The 19620-nt window shown below is 38.6% G+C and overlaps 1 protein-coding gene and 1 long non-coding RNA gene across 3 annotated transcripts; one reads left to right on the top strand and one right to left on the bottom strand.

Moving 5' to 3' along the window:
• The first annotated feature begins 467 nt into the window (after positions 1-467).
• Positions 468-3464, top strand: LOC144535173 (uncharacterized). Of its 2 annotated transcripts, none has more exons than XR_013503647.1 (4): positions 468-546; positions 713-742; positions 2901-3063; positions 3211-3464. It is a non-coding gene; the product is annotated as an uncharacterized LOC144535173 (long non-coding RNA). The 2 variants fall into 2 exon arrangements; XR_013503648.1 differs by having other exon boundaries at positions 521-590.
• Positions 3465-6849: 3385 nt separating this feature from the next.
• On the bottom strand, positions 6850-19232 carry LOC144535603 (cytosolic 5'-nucleotidase 1A-like). The gene is made up of 6 exons (XM_078278141.1): positions 18968-19232; positions 17712-17879; positions 15690-15819; positions 7690-7812; positions 7393-7577; positions 6850-7227 (listed from the first exon to the last, which is right to left on the bottom strand). Exons 1-6 carry the CDS (start codon positions 19094-19096, stop codon positions 6850-6852), a joined length of 1113 nt encoding a protein of 370 aa, XP_078134267.1. The 5' UTR covers positions 19097-19232.
• Positions 19233-19620: the final 388 nt, after the last annotated feature.

Genomic DNA, 19620 nt, shown 5'->3' with positions numbered 1-19620 from the left:
AAAATAAAGTTTATTGTGCTGCCCAAAAAAATCTATAGGCATACATTATTTACAGTTGTACTGTGCTCAAAGATAAATCGTATAGCCTGTGCGCAAAAAAATATAATCTTTCAGGACTTTAGATATGCCTTGACTCAAATAGCAGATTCAATTAAATTCTCCTTTATTTATTGCAGTTAACTGTTGGTATAGCCTACATGAACATAAACGGTGAAGACAATATATCGTCAAAGTAGCTGCAGGTCTTGAATAACACTATTATGTAGAACGTTTGTCTTGAAGGAGCAGTCAGACCTAAAATGGTTTAGCAACCCTTTAGTGTTCTTTTAGTGTATTTTTTTTCTTATTATTTTCCAAAGACGGTTATGACCTCAGAAATGTTACTTGAGTTTATTTGGGTTAAATTGAGACTATGACTCTGTGACGCCCTCCTCTGTTCAGATTGAAAAAGTTTCATTTTTGAAGAAATGAAACCTAACCCAGCTGTTGTTTATAAAACTCAGCCCAGTTCGTGACTCTTCAAAACAGAGAACGACATGGACCCTTGTGAGTAACCTAGTGTTCCTTTGACTGATACGTTTCTTTCAAAAGTACTTATTCTCTAATTAATATTTAGCTTTTCTCATTTAAAAAAAATAATAATGATAGTAACCAAGGCAAATGTCTCATACGGACTGTAAATGTTGATTTTGGCTTTCTTCTTTTGTTTCAGTGACAGCTACCGCTGTGGTAGGAAGTGCAGGTAGGACTTTACTGTCCAGCCTAATGTTTGTTTTTTTTAAAACTTATTTTAACGCTTTAATGTATACAGCAATTTACATTCTAAACGTATATAATGCATGATCCATTTTAAAGTGGCCTGACAAGTTAGCACACTGTCATTGATAAGAAGGTTTCCTCTGCTGTGTTGTTGTCCATGTGTAGTAGGTACCAAACTTCAAAGGGGGTGATAGAATGATTATATAGGGTATTTTACACTGTTCCTTAAGGTCTCCTAATAGGGTATGTAACATTGGTTGGGCTGAAAATTGCCCGAATGCTATTTTATTAGGCCCTTAACTACTCTGTGAATATGGCTCTATTTGGAACAAGCGCTTTTCTTCCAAATATGGTATGCTCATGAATATTTAGATGAGCTGCGCGCTGATTGGTTTGAGCGAACTACATAGAAACACATTGGAGACGAGACAGCAGGTCTCATATTTCAGACACTGCAAAGTTATACATTGTTTGTCTACTATTTTGTTATTAAATTCACTTCTGAGACTTTTTTTAAGCGAGAAATCAACTATATAAAGCTCAAATATGGGCTGTTTTACAAAAAATTGATGGCTAATTGCAAATTTGGTAAGACGTGTCAGACTTTAGCTAGGAGCTCCACACAGTCTGACGATAAACACCACACCATACCCCCAACCATACCCAGTGAAAGTCACAGTCTCCCTGGATACTGGACTACTGGAATACTCGGTGGAGCTCCATGGAGCTGGCTGGCTGCATTATTGTAATATCACCAGTTAACATGGGCGTATATTTCTCTCATATATTAACCTGTGTTAACTCGGACTAAAAGTCCAATATATAAGTAGAAATTATAAAAGTATTGTGGCGTAGTGGTATAGATGATCGAAGTTAGTTTATTAACTTTTTTTTTGTCCATGACATCGAAGGTTCGAATCCCAGCTAGATCTCTAGTGCGTTGTTTCGTTGTTTTTTTTCCGTTCATACAGTATGTGTCGTATTTGTGTGGATAATGCTTAAACGGACATGAATTACACATAAACTGGTGATGTTTTCAGCGATATCCATTATTTTGTCTCATTTGCAAACACAAATGTGAGCCTCTGGCACTCGAAGGGCGGAGGCAGAGCAGAACGCAGGGCAGGGCCTTGTTGAATATTCACTGATTTCATGCAAATATCACCAGTTAACATGATCACCAGCTAAACTGGCACACCAGCTTCCATTGGAAATGAATGACTTCCTGTAACTTTGAAGCTCAAGTCAGCGGCGGTGTGTACGTACAGTAAGATCTGCTGGCTTGGATAAAATCAGCCACAGTGCTTTTAAGACTAAATTATAATCCCTGTACCAAAATCCATCTCAGGTGAACCCATAACCATCACAGGCTCATTACATTTCTTGGCATAAGCCTACATATAAGCAATACACTATCCAATATTAACTCAGACAACATCATCAACTTAAGAAATTCTAAATAAAAGACTGAATCCTCAGTGTGTACAGTTTAATACAGCCATCATTGAAAGTATCCCCCACTACATCTATAACAGTTTGATGCTCATCATTTGATGTGTTCACCTGACAACTTGAACAGAAAGTGATTCAGACATTAACCCACTCTAACTTTCTGTAAACTGAGGAAACTTTGCTGCCACTGACACAGCTTTCAAATAGCAGGGCAATACCCCCCTCCACCGACAAGAGTTTAGTATTACATCTAAGTTTATTCACAGAGTCATTTATTTTAATTGAGAGGATGGGGACTTAAAGAATGGTGTATTTGGCCATTAGATAAATGCTCCCTTTTTACTGCAATAAACTTCATGAAAATTAATTAACTAATGTATTAAATATGAATTTTGTATTAATTAATTAATCGATTTTTTTGCCTCAAATAACTGCAGGTCATGCATGCTGGAATAACACTATTATGATCTCTTTTTTTAAGGTTTTTGTTGGGGCTTTTCCCTTTATTTTATAGCGACAGTGGATAGACATGAAAGGGGGAGAGAGATGGGGGATGACACGTAGCAAAAGGCAGAAGGTCGGATTCAAACCTGCGCCGCTGCAGGACTCAGTTTACATGGGGGTTAAATGAAGTAGTACACTAACATTAACAACTAATTTTACTTTCCTGTGTTGTTGTCCATGTGCAGTATGTGCTGTGGTCGGGGCTCCTTTTGTTCTGGGGAGCCATAGGTTTCACCTCAGCTGGAATAGCAGCAGGCTCCTATGCTGCTGGCATGATGTCGACTGCTGCAGTTGCTAACGGAGGAGCAGTGGCAGCAGGAAGTACAGTGGCTGTTTTGCAGGCAGCAGGTAAATGCCATTACATAATTAAAAAAAAGTATGTATGTATGCCTATAAAATGCTATTGTTACATTTAGTCTTTATCTTGAGAACAATACTCTATCAGCTTCTCTGTAGCTCTATACCTTGAGCTAAAGCCTGTGTATCTTGCTGTAGGTGCAGCTGGTCTGTCAGGAGCTGCCACTGCAGCTGTGGCTGGCGCTGGAGCAGCAGCTGGAGCAGTTGGAGCAGCAGTGGCTGGCTGGCTGCCATAATCATCTAAAAAATCAGGACAGAACAAGATGAAGATTTTTACTTTTGCCAAGTGAAGGAGGCAACTGCAAATGATATCAGTTCACTTACTAAACAGCACTTTTGTTCTATCAGGCAACTGAAATGTTGTATGCAATAAATCTGTGTAACCTGTGAAAGATACTGCTTCAGTGTTTTCAGAATTTTGGACATAGGACTACATTTCCAAGTTAGCCAGTGTGTTATTTATCAGTGGAGACTGTTTTCAACACTTTTCATCCAGTCCTTCCAGTTGCAGAGTTTGCTGGTGCTAGGCTAGCGCAAGTCAACAGTATCTGCTAGCCTGCAACTAAAAACAGTCTTACCCACGCCACAGTACACCCAAGGCAAATAAATTATAACGCCAGACTATTGATGTAAATGTCTGTTGATAGAATAATGTTAGAAATAAAGCTCAGGCTGCTCCTCTCTGCTATAAAAACATGCTTTTTTGTTTTTAACAGTTTTCCCAGATTTTTACATTGACTGAAAAAGATATAAATAAAATATTTTGCTCACCAAAAAGACCCATGATTGTCGTCAAAGCTCCTGCTGTTATGCCTGCATTAGTAATTGCAGCCACAATAGCTGCTATTATTGCTGGTAGTGAGGTGTAACCCATGGCGGCCAGAAGAACAGGAGTCAGGATCACAGTTGCACCTCCTGGGAAAGAACATAGCAGAATAATTGTAACAGGTTTTTGATTTGTAAAGGTTTATATGTTCAAAACGTGCGTTGCGGTCTTAGCTGTGGCCATAACGAGGGCCTTACCTGTTAATGAAACATAAAAAATTAAATAAAATGATTCCCACTGAGCTGCCCTGAGCAAATATATTTGCTAATTAATATAAAGGAACAGTATTGTCAAAGAAAAAATGTATACTCACAAAGTTCTCACAAAGGACTCTGATGAAGATGTAACTCTACATTGAAACGTTAGTCACTGTTTTGCACCTTAAGTAATAAAACCTTCAAGTAAGAAGACATCTGTGTTGCACCGGCTATTTTTTGTTACTTTATACCGTTTTTGTCCTGCCTTGGTGCGCAGAGAACGTTCTCTTTTTTTTTTCTTCCGTGTCAGCTTTGGGAGTTTCTGCCTCCTGTTTCTGACGTGAGACTTAACTGAGCTCAAAGGAAAGTGTTTGAATGTGATGCATAACCTGTTTGGAGAGGCTACAGTAATAATTTCATGTCTATCACTACAAGAATCATTTCTGAGAAATTGAAACCTCCGAGCAACAATAATGTATATAGAGACAACAACTTTCGTTTTTAACTACAGTGTTCCAAATTAAGTTCCAAGTGTAAGGAGTTGTAATCATGTGATAAAAAAGATTACTCAGGTTACTATGGGCTATTCATTGTATATTCATTAGACATATCAATATACAGTATTACATTTGAATATTGCAAAAAATCACTAACTAACTGGTCTTCATGTGATGTGATCAAGTGTCTGATGTGAACAGGAAGAATAATTTGGCCACCATCAACTCTTATCTTAGCACTTGCTTTTTATTTTAATTCTTGACCGAGATTAAAGGTGCAGTAGGTAAGACTTATAAAACTAACTTTCTGTCATATTTGCTGAAACTTAGCCTATGTTTGAGTAGAACTACATGAAGCAGGTAAAAAAAAAAATTTTAAAGAATTTTTGGGGAATTTTCCCTTTATGTTATAGTGACAGTGGATAGACTGGAAAGGGGGAAAGAGATGGGGGATGACACGCAGCAAAGGGCAAAGGGCCTACATGGGGCGAACGCTCTTACTGGGTGAGCTAGAGGCCTCCCCATGAAGCAGGTAATTTAAAAAAAAAAATCTGGCTCCTCTGGCACCAACTACAGCCTGTAGTGCAATTTGCAGAAATCCACAGCTCCCTGTTCAGATGCACCAATCAGGGCCAGGGAGATGGGGGGGGGGGCTTACTCTGTGTCAATCACTGCTCATGCACACACATTCATTCTCCCTTGTGGGGGGGAGGGGCTTAGAGACTATTTTGGGCTTTAGCGGAAAGGGGGGAGGGACTGCAAAGTTGTTGATGTTCAAATTTTTTGGCTAAGTTGTGGATCTTCCCAGTCCTACCTACAGCACCTTTAAGAGTTTGAAACTCTTGTCTAACATAAGACAAATACGGGGAAGGGTGCTTTTTTTGAATATACATTTTTACTGAAACAGAAAAACTTGATTACATAACAGTCCACTGTACTCATTTGGCCCAGATTTACTCAGATTCTACATCTGAGCAAGTTTGGTCTTTTTTGTAGTACAAACTTGCTTCCCAATCATACACAGAACAGTCGATCAATAGTACCAATAACAATATGACATAGTAAGACAGACAACGACAAGGTAGACACCAAACTTTCAGGGACAAGTAGCAGAAATTAAAATTGCATACAATGGATTTCAATAAATGCTGAATATGTTAAAACAAGAAGACAAATTTAATAAATATAAAGTAAAATATTCCAATTTCACTCATTTGCAATCTTAAAAAACATCCATATACATTGATCAAACAACCACATGTTCAGCATACATTTACCAATAACATGCAAGGTTGCCAAAGTAAATTCCAACAATTGTAAGAAAAAGGCACCAGAAAAACTCTTAAACACAGACAAGCAGTAAAATTATATATTTTATAACTCCAAAAGGAGATTCTGCATAAAGTGACTAAATGCATGTCTTCAGTGCAGCTGTGTAGCCTCTAATCAAGTTAGCACATCCAGGTCATCTTCAATCATGTGATGTTTCATGGCGTCTAAAGAAATATTGTTTAGGATTTGTAAATGTTTTATACTTCTAATATTTGGTTCTGCTTTATTTTAAATATACTTTATTTTGATTGGCTTTTTGTCTTTCTAAAGAGTTATATACTGTTTACAGATGTGAGTAAAAATATAAAAATACAGAAAATAATGCAGGAGGTTGCTGGTACCTAAGTAAAATTTCCTGCTACTAGGAATTTTGACAAACTGTATTGAATGCCATGTTCTAATGAGGCGATATTTATAAGAGGTTTATAAGTTGTAACTAATGGCTTTATTAATGGTTAAAGAATCCTTCACTAATGCGTTATAGAACAGTATAAGCCATTAATAAAAACAAATTTAGGGTTACCAGGTTATAAATAATCCCATTGACTGGTGTTTATCCCGTCTATTTAATAATAATGCAAAAATAAATGTTAGTGACTCTGTGGTTAATGAATGGATCTTGGTCTAGAGCCTCTGCAGTCCAATCAGCATTTTTACAAGCTGCAAACCAAATATTGTTCAAGCAATAAACCATTAGTTACGACTTACAGGCTTTATTATTATTATAATAATAATAATAATAATAATAATAATAATAATAATAGCTTTTAATAATGACTTTTAATATATTAAAACCATTGTATGATAATGTAACAATCAATGGAAAAAATAACCCCTGGAGCTGTGAAGTAATTTGATGTTATTATGAAATCACATTGCTTTATAATGACAACCTCAGCTGCTAACCCTTTAGTCTCAGTGACGTTTAGGATTCTTGGGGTGCTGAAGAAGTCTCTTTGTCATGAATCCCTTTCTTGGTAATTCTCTGAGCTATCCCATAGGGCACATGGCACGCTACTGTCCCCATTTCAGCGGCCCCCTCCACATGAAACATCTGGTCATCGAAGAAAATGTGCGGCCTAATCTTCTCAAGCATGGGGCCCTTGGGTGCCCCTGCCAAAAAGAGAGCCTCATCGATCTCCAGACCCCATGAGCGCAAAGTTTTTAGGGCTCTGGTTCCAGAGCTGGCTGCACTGCGAGCTGTCACCAAGTAGGTCCGGATGGGGCAGTCCATGCGCTGTCCTTTGCCATAAAACTTCTTCTGCAGCTTTCCTAAAGCCTCCAGGAAGCCTTTCAATGGTCCCTGCAGACAGCAGAAAGAATACAGTAAGATCACAGTCTCCATTTGGAGTCTGACAGGGGCAAGAAATAAATGGTCAGGCAGTTTTAACACAAAAACACCAGATTAGCCAAATTTATTTGAAAGAGTAAAATTAAAATCATGAATATTATTGTGTGTGTACTGTACATGGTCCAGAGGCTTGTTCTCATGTGTCTTCTCATGCTCAAAGAACTTGTCCAGTCCATGGGCCTTGTAAATGCGCTCAGACTCATCAGAGAAGAGGACGGCATCACCATCAAAGGCAACACGCAGCTGAGTCTCCGACACTTCAGTTATCTTCTCTGGGGTGAACATCGTGGCTGCTGCTATACCTAAATGTGTTGTTTGAAACAAGTGTGTGTGTCAATACATCTTATATAGCATGTAACAAACACTTACTTTTGCCTCTTTAGTTTAGTATTACAGCTTCTCAGTAATATGTACCTTCTTCCAGTGCTTCCCGAACCTTGACTGGATCAGCAGACAGGTAAAGGTTAGTGTGGTAGGCCTTTAAGTAACCTATGGGACTGTTTCCTCCTGTCATACAGAAGCGCTCGATGAACAACTCTACAGAGAGGAGAAATTAAAAGATCGTCAGTCAACTGATCACAATGTTGTGAATTAATCGGGGGCATAACTACCTATTTTTTTTACATTCATAGGTGATAACTGTCAACATCTACTGATTGCCGGTGGTGTGCTGCTTTAGGAGGCAGAGCAGGGAAAAGGAAGAGAAAACCCGGAGTGACATGAAAGGAAAGAGCCTGAGATTTTTCTGCTTGGCTTGACTACGTCAATAGGCGCTGGGTTTGGACTGCCAAACCCCTGCAAGGAGCCAGGAACGTAGATCCCCAACACCCACTACTCATCCCCGGGGGTCATATTGTGGTGTGTGTACTTTTCAAGTATGCATATTATATATTGATATGCACTACACATACGGAATGTTTACATTAACTTGAGTTTACAGTCCTGTTGATGATCTCAAAAGCAGTGAAAAGGGCTACCCTGGTGACTTTCAAGAAAAACTCTCAGCAGGACAGATTTAATGCAGCCATTTGACACAGTATGCCATAAAAATGCCATAGTGTAGTATGTCATAAAAAAGTCATGGTATAGTATGTTATTTAGATCCACATTACAAACCTTTGGTATTGACCAAATCCCATCTTTTATACGAAAATGTTAGTTTCTTTTTCGGCATGCTAGACAATGACTTAAAACACTCTCAGCAGGACAGATTTAATGCAGCCGTTTGACACAGTATGCCATAAAAATGCCATAGTGTAGTATGCCATAAAAAGTCATGGTATAGTATGTTATTTAAATCCACATTACAAGCCAAATCCCATCTTTTATACAAAAATGTGACAGACCGCTCCGCATGCACTCAGCCTCCATGGGGCGAACGCTCTTACTGGGTGAGCTAGTTGAGGCCACTCCATGATATGACTTTTTTTCAACTTTGTTCGACCTACCATACTATGACTTTTTTTCGATACGACATACTATACTTTGACTTTTTTCAACTTTTTTCGACATACTATATTATGACTTTTCCGACATACTATACTATGACTTTTGAAACACTTTTTTCAACACAGTATACTATGACTTTTTTTTCAATACGACGTACTATACTTGGACTTTTTTCGACTTTCTTTGACATACTAAACTATGACTTTAGCACTTTTTTCAACATACTACACTTTGACTTTTTCGACATACTATACTATGACTTTTTAAAAAAAAAAAAAATTTGACATACTATACTATGACTTTTTTTAGCACTTTTTTCGACATACTATACTATGACTTATTTACGAAAACTTAATCTTTTTGTCAGGTAGGTTAACTTAGGGTAATGAGAATATGATTAGAAGACAGAAGGTTGAATGTTCAAATCCTGCTGCGTGCAATTAGCACTACCTACTTTCCAGGTGTGAAGGATACAAATTGATGAAGAGCGAAGTTGTTTTCTTGTCAGTGACTCATCAGTTTTTTCGACATACTATACTATGGTCGGAGAATCGGTGCAGCGGGTGCGGTATTACTTTCAATTTATTGCACCGTTGTGACGAAAAGAGAGCTGAGCCAGAAGGCAAAGCTCTCGATCTACCACTCAGTTTTCGTTCCTACCCTGACCTATGGTCATGAAGGCTGGGTCATGACCGAAAGAACGAGATCCAGGGTACAAGCGGCCGAAATGGGTTTCCTCAGGAGAGTAGGTGGCGTCTCTCTAAGAGATCGGGTGAGAAGCTCAGTCATCCGTGAGGAGCTCGGAGTAGAGCCGCTGCTCCTTCGCATCGAAAGGAGCCAGATGAGGTGGTTCAGGCATCTGGTAAGGATGCCCCCTGGGCGCCTCCCTAGGGAGGTGTTCCAGGCACGTCCAGCTGAGAGGAGGCCTCGGGGGAGACCCAGGACTAGGTGGAGGGATTATATCTCCAACCTGGCCTGGAAACGCCTCGGGATCCCCCATTCGGAGCTGGTTAATGTGGCTCGGGAAAGGGAAGTTTGGGGTCCCCTGCTGGAGCTGCTCCCCCCGCGACCCGACACTGGATAAGCAGACGAAGATGGACTATACTATGACTTTTTTTCGACATACTATACTATGACTTTTTTCCACTTCTTTCGACATACTATACTATGACTTTTTTCGACTTTCTAAACTATGACTTTATTAGCACTTTTTTCAACATACTAGGACTTTTTTTCCGATATGACATACAATATTATGTATTATTATATATTAGTATTTTAACCCTTTTTCCAACATACTATACTATGACTTTTTCGACATACTATACTATGACTTTTTTTTCAGTTATTTCGACATACTATACTATCACTTATTTAGTGATATTGTTGTCAGGATAGTTAGCTTAGGGTGATTGGAAAACAGAGAGTATGGTGTTCAAATCCTGTAGGGTGCAAGTTTTGTCAATACCTACTTTCCAGGAATGAAGGATACAAATACATGAAGAGAAAAATTGTGTACCTGTCAATTTTTTTTGACATACTATACTATGACTTTTTAGTTACTTTTTCGGCATGCTAGACAATGACTTTTTTCAACATGCTATACTATGACTATTTTGTCACTTTTTTCAACACACTTTTTTAGCACTTATTTTGACATAGTATACTGTGACTTTTTTTTCCGATATGACATAAAATACTATGACTTTTTTAGCACTTTTTTCAACATACTATACTATGACTTTTTCAGCACTTTTTTCAACATACTATACTATGACTTTTTCAGCACTTTTTTCAACACACTTTTTTAGCAGTTATTTTGACATAGTATACTATGAGTATTTTAACCCTTTTTCCAACGTACTATACTATGACTTTTTCGACATACTATACTATGACTTTTTTTTCAGTTTTTCCGACATACTATACTATGACTTATTTAGGAAAAATTGCTATTGGTGTCAGGATAGTTAGCTTAGGGTGATGAGAATATGATTGGAAGACAGAGGGTATGGTGTTCAAATCCTGTAGGTTGCAATTATTTCCAATACTTACTTCCAGGAATGAAGGATACAAATACATGAAGAGAAAAGTTGTTTACCTGTCAACTTTTTTGACATACTATACTATGACTTTTTAGTTACTTTTTTGGCATGCTAGACAATGACTTTTTTCAACATGCTATACTATGACTATTTTAGCACTTATTTTGACATAGTATACTATGACTTTTTTCAACATTGTTCGACATATTATACTATGACTTTTTTTTCCGATATGACATACAATACTATGACTTTTTTCGAAATTCTTCAACATACTATACTATGACTTTTTTAGCACTTTTTTCAACATACTATACTGACTTTTTTCTACATACTATACTATGACTTATTTACGAAAACATGATCTTTGTGTCGGGTTTCTTAGCATAGGGTGATGAGCATTTGATTGGAAGGCAGGTGGTTGCAGGTTGCGTGTTCAAATCCTGTAGTATGTACTTATTTCAATACCTACTTTCTAGGAATGAAGGATACAAATGGATGAAGAGAAAAGTTGTGTTCCTGTCACTGGCTCCTATCATTTGTTTAGACATACTATGACTGTTTTGTCACTTTTTTCAACATACTATACTATGACGTTTTTGACTTACCATACTGTGACTTTTTTGAAATTTTTTCGACATATTATACTATGACTTTTTTCAGCATGCTATACTATGACTTTTTTTCAAAAACAAATTTAACTTACTATAATACGACTTTTTCATCACTGTTCTTGACATACTATACCATGTCTTATTTACGAAAAGGTAACCTTTGTGTCAGGTAGGTTAGCTTAGGGTGCTGAGAATGTAATTAAAAGACAGAAGGTTGAATATTCAAATCCTGTAGGGTGCAATTATATTCAATACCTCCTTTCCAGAAATGAAGAATACAAAGAGAAAAGTTGTGTGACTGTTATCAGTTTTTTCGACATACTATACTATAACTTTTTCATCTTTTTTCGACATAGTATACTATGACTTTTTTTTCAAAAATTTTTCAACATAGTATACTATGACTTTTTTCAACTTTGTTCGACATACTATACTACGACTTTTTTTTCAACTTCTTTTGACATACTATTATGACTTTTTAAGCACTTTTTCCGACATTCTATACTATGACTTATTTACAAAAACGTAATCCTTGCGTCAGGTCAGTTAGCTTAGGATGATGAGAATATGACGTTTTTTCGACTTTTTTCAACATACTATACTGACTTTAGTTTACTGACTTTAGCATTCAACACCATCATCCCCTCCAAACTGATCACCAAACTCACTGAACTGGGCATCAATAGCTCCCTCTGTAACTGGATTCTGGACTTCCTAACCAACAGACCTCAGTCTGTTAGGTTAGATAATCACACCTCCTCAACCATCACCCTGAACACCAGCGTACCACAGGGATGTGTGCTGAGCCCTCTCCTTTACTCCCTTTTCACCTACGACTGCACAGCTGTACATGGCTCTAACACCATTGTCAAGTTTGCGGATGACACTACGGTGCTTGGTCTCATCAGCAACAACGATGAGACGGCCTACAGGGAGGAGGTCCAGCACCTATCAGTGTGGTACACTGACAACAACCTGGCTCTCAACACAAAGAAGACCAAAGAGCTCATTGTGTACTTCAGGAAGTCTAAAGCTAGCACACACAAGCCCATTCTCATCAACGGGACTGAGGTGGAGCATGTCACCAGCTTCAAGTTTCTGGGTGCCCACATCCCTGAGGACCTCTCTTGGACCCTCAACACCTCTACCCTGATCAAGAAGGTTCACCAGCGTCTCTTCTTTCTGAGGAGATTCAAGAAGGACCACCTGTCTCCTCAGATCCTGGTGAACTTCTAGTGCTGCACCATCGATAGCATCCACACCAACTGTGTCACAGTTTGGTATGCCAACTGCTCTGCCGGAAAGCACTGCAGAGGGTGGTGAAAACTGTCCAACGCATCACCGGTTCCTCACTCTCCTCCATCAAGGCCATCCAGGGCAAGCGATGCTTGCGTAAGGCGCGCAGCATCATCAAAGACTGTTCTCAACCCAACCACAGACTGTTCACCCCACTCCCCTCCAGGAGGCATTTCAGGTCTCTCTGCACCCGTACCAGCAGGTTCAGAGGAAGCTTCTTTCCTGCGGCTGTCAACCTACTGAACTCTAGCTCTGCATCCAGGTGACAATCAACCTACTTAGCCCTACTATTATAATGTCACTGCTACTACATTGCACATATCTGTACATGTTGTTCATACATTGTTCATATTACATAGCCATATTTATTCTGCTCTTATAACACTGCAATATATTTCTTGTCCTGCCTATGCACCACCTGTCTATACTTTGTATATCACATTGCACTTTTCTGCTTTTAGCACTTCTGGTTAGACGCAAACTGCATTTCGTTGTCAATAAAGTTGAATCTAATCTAATCTAATGACTTTTTTTTGACATACTATACTATGACTTTTTTGCAGTTTTTTTCAACATACTATACTATGACTTTTTCAACATACTTATACTAAGACTTTTTTTCACAATTTTTCGACATACTATCAATTTTTAATCAGTTTTTTCGACAAACTATACTATGACTTTTTTACAAAAACATGAACTTTGTGTCAGGTCATCTTCTTTGTTGTCAAGCTTAGGGTGATAAGAATATGATTGGGAGACAGAAGGTTGTCCAAATCTCATAAGTTTCGGTAAGTTCTGAGGTCCAATATACCTATATATATAAGTGAAAGAGACAAATATGCCAAAAACTTAGCTTTTTCTTTTTGTTAGGTCAGAAAGCTTAAAGTGACAAGAGAATGATTGGAAGACAGAAGGTTGAGTGTTCGAATCTTATGTTTCATCAAATCTTGAGGTCCAATATACTACATGGAAGAGACAAATATGATGGAAACATCAGCATTGGCAACAGATCAGGTAGTTTAGGGTGATAAGTGAGTAATGGACATGCAGAAGGTTAAGTGTTCAAGTCCTGGAGGGTGCTATTATTTTCAATACCTACTTTCCAGAAATGAAGAAAACAAATAGATGAAGAGAAAAGTTGTGTTTCTGTCAGTGTCTCGTATCACTTTTTTCGACAAACTATACTAGGACTTTTTTAGCACTTTTTTCAACATACTTACGAAAACAAACTTTGTGTCAGATTGGTTTGCTTAGGGTGATACGAATATGATTGGAAGACAGAAGGTTGAGTGTTCAAATCTTGTGTGATTCAATCAGTTTTGAAATTCACTCATTGACCATATGGGCCCACTATACTAAGTGAAGTAGATAAATATGCCAAAAACATAGGATTTAGGTCAGGTGAGATAGCTTAGGGAGATAAGCAAATGATCACAACACAAAACATACTTTTCAGTAATGAGGAATATAAATAGCTCAAGAGGAAAGTCGTTGCCTTTTTCGACACTTTTTTCAACATACTATAGTATAACTTTTTATCACTTTTTTCAACATACTATACTATGACTTTTTTAACACTTTTTTCAACATACTATACTATGACTTTTTTCGACATGCTATACTATGACAATTTTGTCACTTTTTCAGCATACTATACTATGACGTTTTTATCACTTTTTTCCAACAAACTATACTATGACTGATCTACTTTTTTTGAAATACTATACTACAACTTTTTCTGACTTTTTTCGACATACTATACTATGACTACTTTTTTGCTATATACGATACAATGACTTTTTTCGATACTTTTTGCGACTTTTTTCAACACACTAAATATAAATATAAATAATACACTTTCAGACAAACTATACTTTGACTTTTTTCAGACAAACTACACTTTTTTCAACATACTATACAATTACTTTTTTAACACTTTTTTCGACATACATACTATGACTTTTTTCAATAACATACTTTACTTTGAACCTTTTTGTGATTTTTTAAGACCATGCTATGACCTTTTTTCATTTCGAAAAAAATGATAAAATAGTCATAGGTATAGTATGTTGAAAAAGTGATAAAAAGTCATATAGCATGTTGAAAAAAAAGTCCTAGTATGTCCAAAAAAAGTTATAAAAAAGTCATAGTATAGTATGTCGAAAAAAGTCACAAAAATTAATAGTATAGCATGTTGAAAAAAGTGATACAAAATTCTTACCATAGTATGTCAAAAAAAGTGCTAAAAAAGCCATAGTATAGTATGTCAAAAGAAGTCATAGCATAGCATGGCGAAAGAAATCATAGTATAGAATGTCGAAAAAAGTGATAAAAATGTCATACATCGTACATCGAAAGAAAGTCTTAGTATATAGTATGTCGAAAAAAAGTCGAACAAAGGTCATAGTATAGAACAGGGGTGGCCAACCAGTTCAGCATAGAGAGCCCAAAAACAAACAAACCGCACTATAGTAAAAAGCCACACAACACATCACGTCCACACTACAATAGCAACAGTGACTTCCAGATCTAATGACAGTCATAATAAATAGCAGTTTACATAGTTTTTTTTCTTACCTAGATTGACTCAGTGGGAAACCTGACAGTCTTTGTTATCCACAATCCTTTTCAGGTCTGGCTTGAACTCGGATGTGGCCACTCGAAGCAACTCTTTCACTCATTTGTCACTAAAAGGGCTTTCAAACAATCTGATTCAGCAGTGAAAGGGATAATGAGGCAGGTGATCTGTGGCCGCTTATTTTTCTCAGGTTGCAGAATCTGTCCTCAAAACTCTGCTGCATTAATGTCATAAAAAAAGTAATGAAAAAGTCATATGTAATACTCAGCATTGGCACCCCTAAGTCTGCAGTGAATGGGAGAAAAGCCACACTGGCCTATAACAGATTGTAGAAAATGTTTACAAACAAAATGTTATGTCCCCAATTAATTTGAAAGATAAGCCACATACAAGTTTTATTTTTATCGTTCATGTGTATTTGTAACTCACTGTGATGATTGATAGTATTGATGAGTCTTAGGCCAACGTATGCATGGTTGTTGGTCATGAGCACAACATCAAAGAGCTCCTCGCTCTCGGGGTAAAGCTCCCGCAGTCGAGTGTTCACCGCCTCCAGAGCCTGGCAACACGACCAAACACAGATTTGGGATATACAGTCAGGTCCATAAATATTGGGACATCGACACAATTCTAATCTTTTTGGCTCTATACACCACCACAATGGAGTTGAAATGAAACGAACAAGATGTGCTTTAACTGCAGACTTTCAGCTTTAATTTGAGGGTATTTACATCCAAATCAGGTGAATGGTGTAGGAATTAAACAGTTTGTATATGTGCCTCCCACTTTTTAAGGGACCAAAAGTAATGGGACAGATTAACAATCATAAATCAAACTTTCACTTTTTAATACTTGGTTGCAAATCCTTTGCATTCAATTCCAGCCTGAAGTCTGGAACGCATAGACATCACCAGACGCTGGGTTTCATCCCTGGTGATGCTCTGCCAGGCCTCTACTGCAACTGTCTTCAGTTCCTGCTTGTTCTTGGGGCATTTTCCCTTCAGTTTTGTCTTCAGCAAGTGAAATGCATGCTCAATCGGATTCAGGTCAGGTGATTGACTTGGCCATTGCATAACATTCCACTTCTTTCCCTTAAAAGACTCTTTGGTTGCTTTCGCAGTATGCTTCGGGTCATTGTCCATCTGCACTGTGAAGCGCCGTCTAATGAGTTCTGAAGCATTTGGCTGAATATGAGCAGATAATATTGCCCGAAACACTTCAGAATTCATCCTGCTGCTTTTGTCAGCAGTCACATCATTAATAAATACAAGAGAACCAGTTCCATTGGCAGCCATACATGCCCACTCCATGACACTACCACCACCATACTTCACTGATGAGGTGGTATGCTTTGGATCATGAGCAGTTCCTTTCCTTCTCCATACTCTTCTCTTCCCATCACTCTGGTACAAGTTGATCTTTGTCTCATCTGTCCATAGGATGTTGTTCCAGAAATGTGAAGGCTTTTTTTAGATGTTGTTTGGCAAACTCTAAGCTGGCCTTCCTGTTTTTGAGGCTCACCAATGGTTTACATCTTGTAGTGAACCCTCTGTATTCACTCTGGTGAAGTCTTCTCTGATTGTTGACTTCGACACACATACACCTACCTCCTGGAGAGTGTTCTTGATCTGGCCAACTGTTGTGAAGGGTGTTTTCTTCACCAGGGAAAGTATTCTTCGGTCATCCACCACAGTTGTTTTCCGTGGTCTTCCGGGTCTTTTGGGTGTTGCTGAGCTCACCGGTGCTTTCTTTCTTTTTAAGAATGTTCCAAACAGTTGATTTGGCCACACCTAATGTTTTTGCTATCTCTCTGATGGGTTTGTTTAGATTTTTCAGCCTAATGATGGCTTGCTTCACTGATAGTGACAGCTCTTTGGATCTCATATTGAGAGTTGACAGCAACAGATTCCAAATGCAAATAGCACACTTGAAATGAACTCTGGACCTTTTATCTGCTCCTTGTAAATTGGATAATGAGGGAATAACACACACCTGGCCATGGAACAGCTGAGCAGCCAGTTGTCCCATTACTTTTGGTCCCTTAAAAAGTGGGAGGCACATATACAAACTGTTGTAATTCCTACACCGTTCACCTGATTTGGATGTAAATACCCTCAAATTAAAGCTGAAAGTCTGCAGTTAAAGCACATCTTGTTCGTTTCATTTCAACTCCATTGTGGTGGTGTATAGAGCCAAAAAGATTAGAATTGTGTCGATGTCCCAATATTTATGGACCTGACTGTATAAAAATAAGATGATACTATATCACTGCAGTGGGGATGGATATGTGTGTGAGTATGAGTGGGTTGGTATGTTATGCTTATTACTCATTTACCGCCTCCAGAGACACGACCTAACACACAAAACTGGGAATACTGAGATGACTGGGACAATGAGAATACCAAGGAATCACTCTGCATTGGGTTGATAGTGTGCATGTGTTTCTCTGACCTTGACAAAAGAGAAGGCAGGACCGGGGCTGAAAGGCTGCGTTTCATGCTCCACCTGATACTTGATGTACTCTTCCATGCCCTGCTGTTCGTAGATCTGCTGCTCCTTCTCCATGTTGAAGAGGACTCGTGCTGACACGCCAATGGTGATAGCATTCTCTGGCTTGGGCTGGAAGAGTAGAGTGTAAAAAATCTAGAGTTGTTCTTCACAAACATAGCTGCCTTATTTAAATGATATTGTTGTTATCCAATCGAGTTCAAAGTTGCAACTTTTCTGCCTGTAGGGATACAGTATATTATTCATATTCTGAGCAGCAGCAGCAGCAGAATATTGGATACATGTTTGCTTATTTGGTGACAGTTCCCTGTAGAAAGGGATAATTTAATAAAGGCTTTATTGCCAATTGTGGGCAAACTGAGTGAGCTAATGTGACAGATTAGAAGTGACGATGTGATTACTTTCCTCTGCAAGACTCTGATAGTGCATGCCCACATAACAGGCTGGCAGACACCTGTTAACTCTGTGGAGGCTTAATCTATAAAAACCAAGATATTTCAGAATAAAACCTGGGGGGAAAATATGTATGGGATGAACACTTACTTCTACTGCTTAAAGATAATTAAACAAAGACTGCATGTCCAAACTTACAAATGAGACAACTCTCTGCATCCTGCAAATGGCTGACCTTCTCGTCGCAGTTGTGTCTGTTTTTGTTTTTTTGTGTGCATCCTCTCCGGGTAAGACATCCAAATGAGCTGATAGCCTTTACGGAGAACCATGCACCTGATCTGAAACAAGAGCCCTCTGTGCTTTGCTTAGTTTTCAGATGACACAATAACGCCTAGCTGAGCCTCTGTATCCCGTTTCACCCAACTACATCCCCACTTAACTTTCTTTTCACTAAGGCTTGAAATGCAGCACTTACTAGTAAACCTGGTAGTAACCCTCCTGCTAATACCAGCTAGGCTTTGATCAAGTTGAGAGGTGAGATCAGTCTTGGCCACTGTGAAAGCAGCCTTGAAAGATGAACACAAGTGTGTCTTTGCATGCTTTAATAACTAGCAAATAAGAGCAACATAATTGTGCTCCAAAGTGATGACAACAAGATTACATTTGACTTCATTATTCACTTGTAATATGTGCAATGAGCATCTTCTTTGTTGTCAACAACTCTGGTACTTTACAAAGGCCTGAGAACTCATAGAAACTGCACCTGTAAATGGATGCTGCATGAGGAAGACTGTAGGGATACTCACTGGTTTAGGTTTCCTGGCTAGGGAGGAGGGCTTCAAAACCGCCCTAGCATCTTCCCAGGGGGCTCGGCTACTGCTGCTGGTCAAATCCTGTCCACTGACGGTCAGAGTGTGACAGTTTCTTAGACTCATCTTACCTCTTCGGCTCAATTCTCTGCTATCTCCCTCAGGCCCACACTGAGTCCAAGTGTGACCCCTGATAGCTCTTTTTTCCAGTCTCGCTTTCTCTCTTTGGCAGGAGTTCCCCACAAAATGCTTACTCACTCTTGTCTTTGCAAAAATTGAATTCCGTCTTGTTGCACTCAGATGATGAGATCACTCTGGCTGCAGCTGTAGAGGCACTTAAGCTAAATGCTTTCTTTTTTTAAATGCAGGATGTTGCAGAATAAGATAGAGATATAGAGAGATTCAGAAAAAGCTGTTTACATTTCCCCTATCTTTAGCATCATGCGCATTGTATTCCTTGTTCAGCTTTTCTGTGCTTGTCTTTTTCTGTGTTCCTCTCTCTCTCTCTCTCTCAAACACACACACACACACACACGCGCGCGCGCACACACACGCGCGCGCGCGCACACACACACACACACACACACACACACACACACACACACACACACACACACACACAGCTGGCTTCAAGCCATTTTGCATCCTCC

This window comes from Sander vitreus, chromosome 20 (genome assembly GCF_031162955.1).
Source record: "Sander vitreus isolate 19-12246 chromosome 20, sanVit1, whole genome shotgun sequence".
Classification (NCBI taxonomy): Eukaryota; Metazoa; Chordata; class Actinopteri; order Perciformes; family Percidae; genus Sander; species Sander vitreus.
This window is presented reverse-complemented; position numbering and strand designations above follow the sequence as displayed.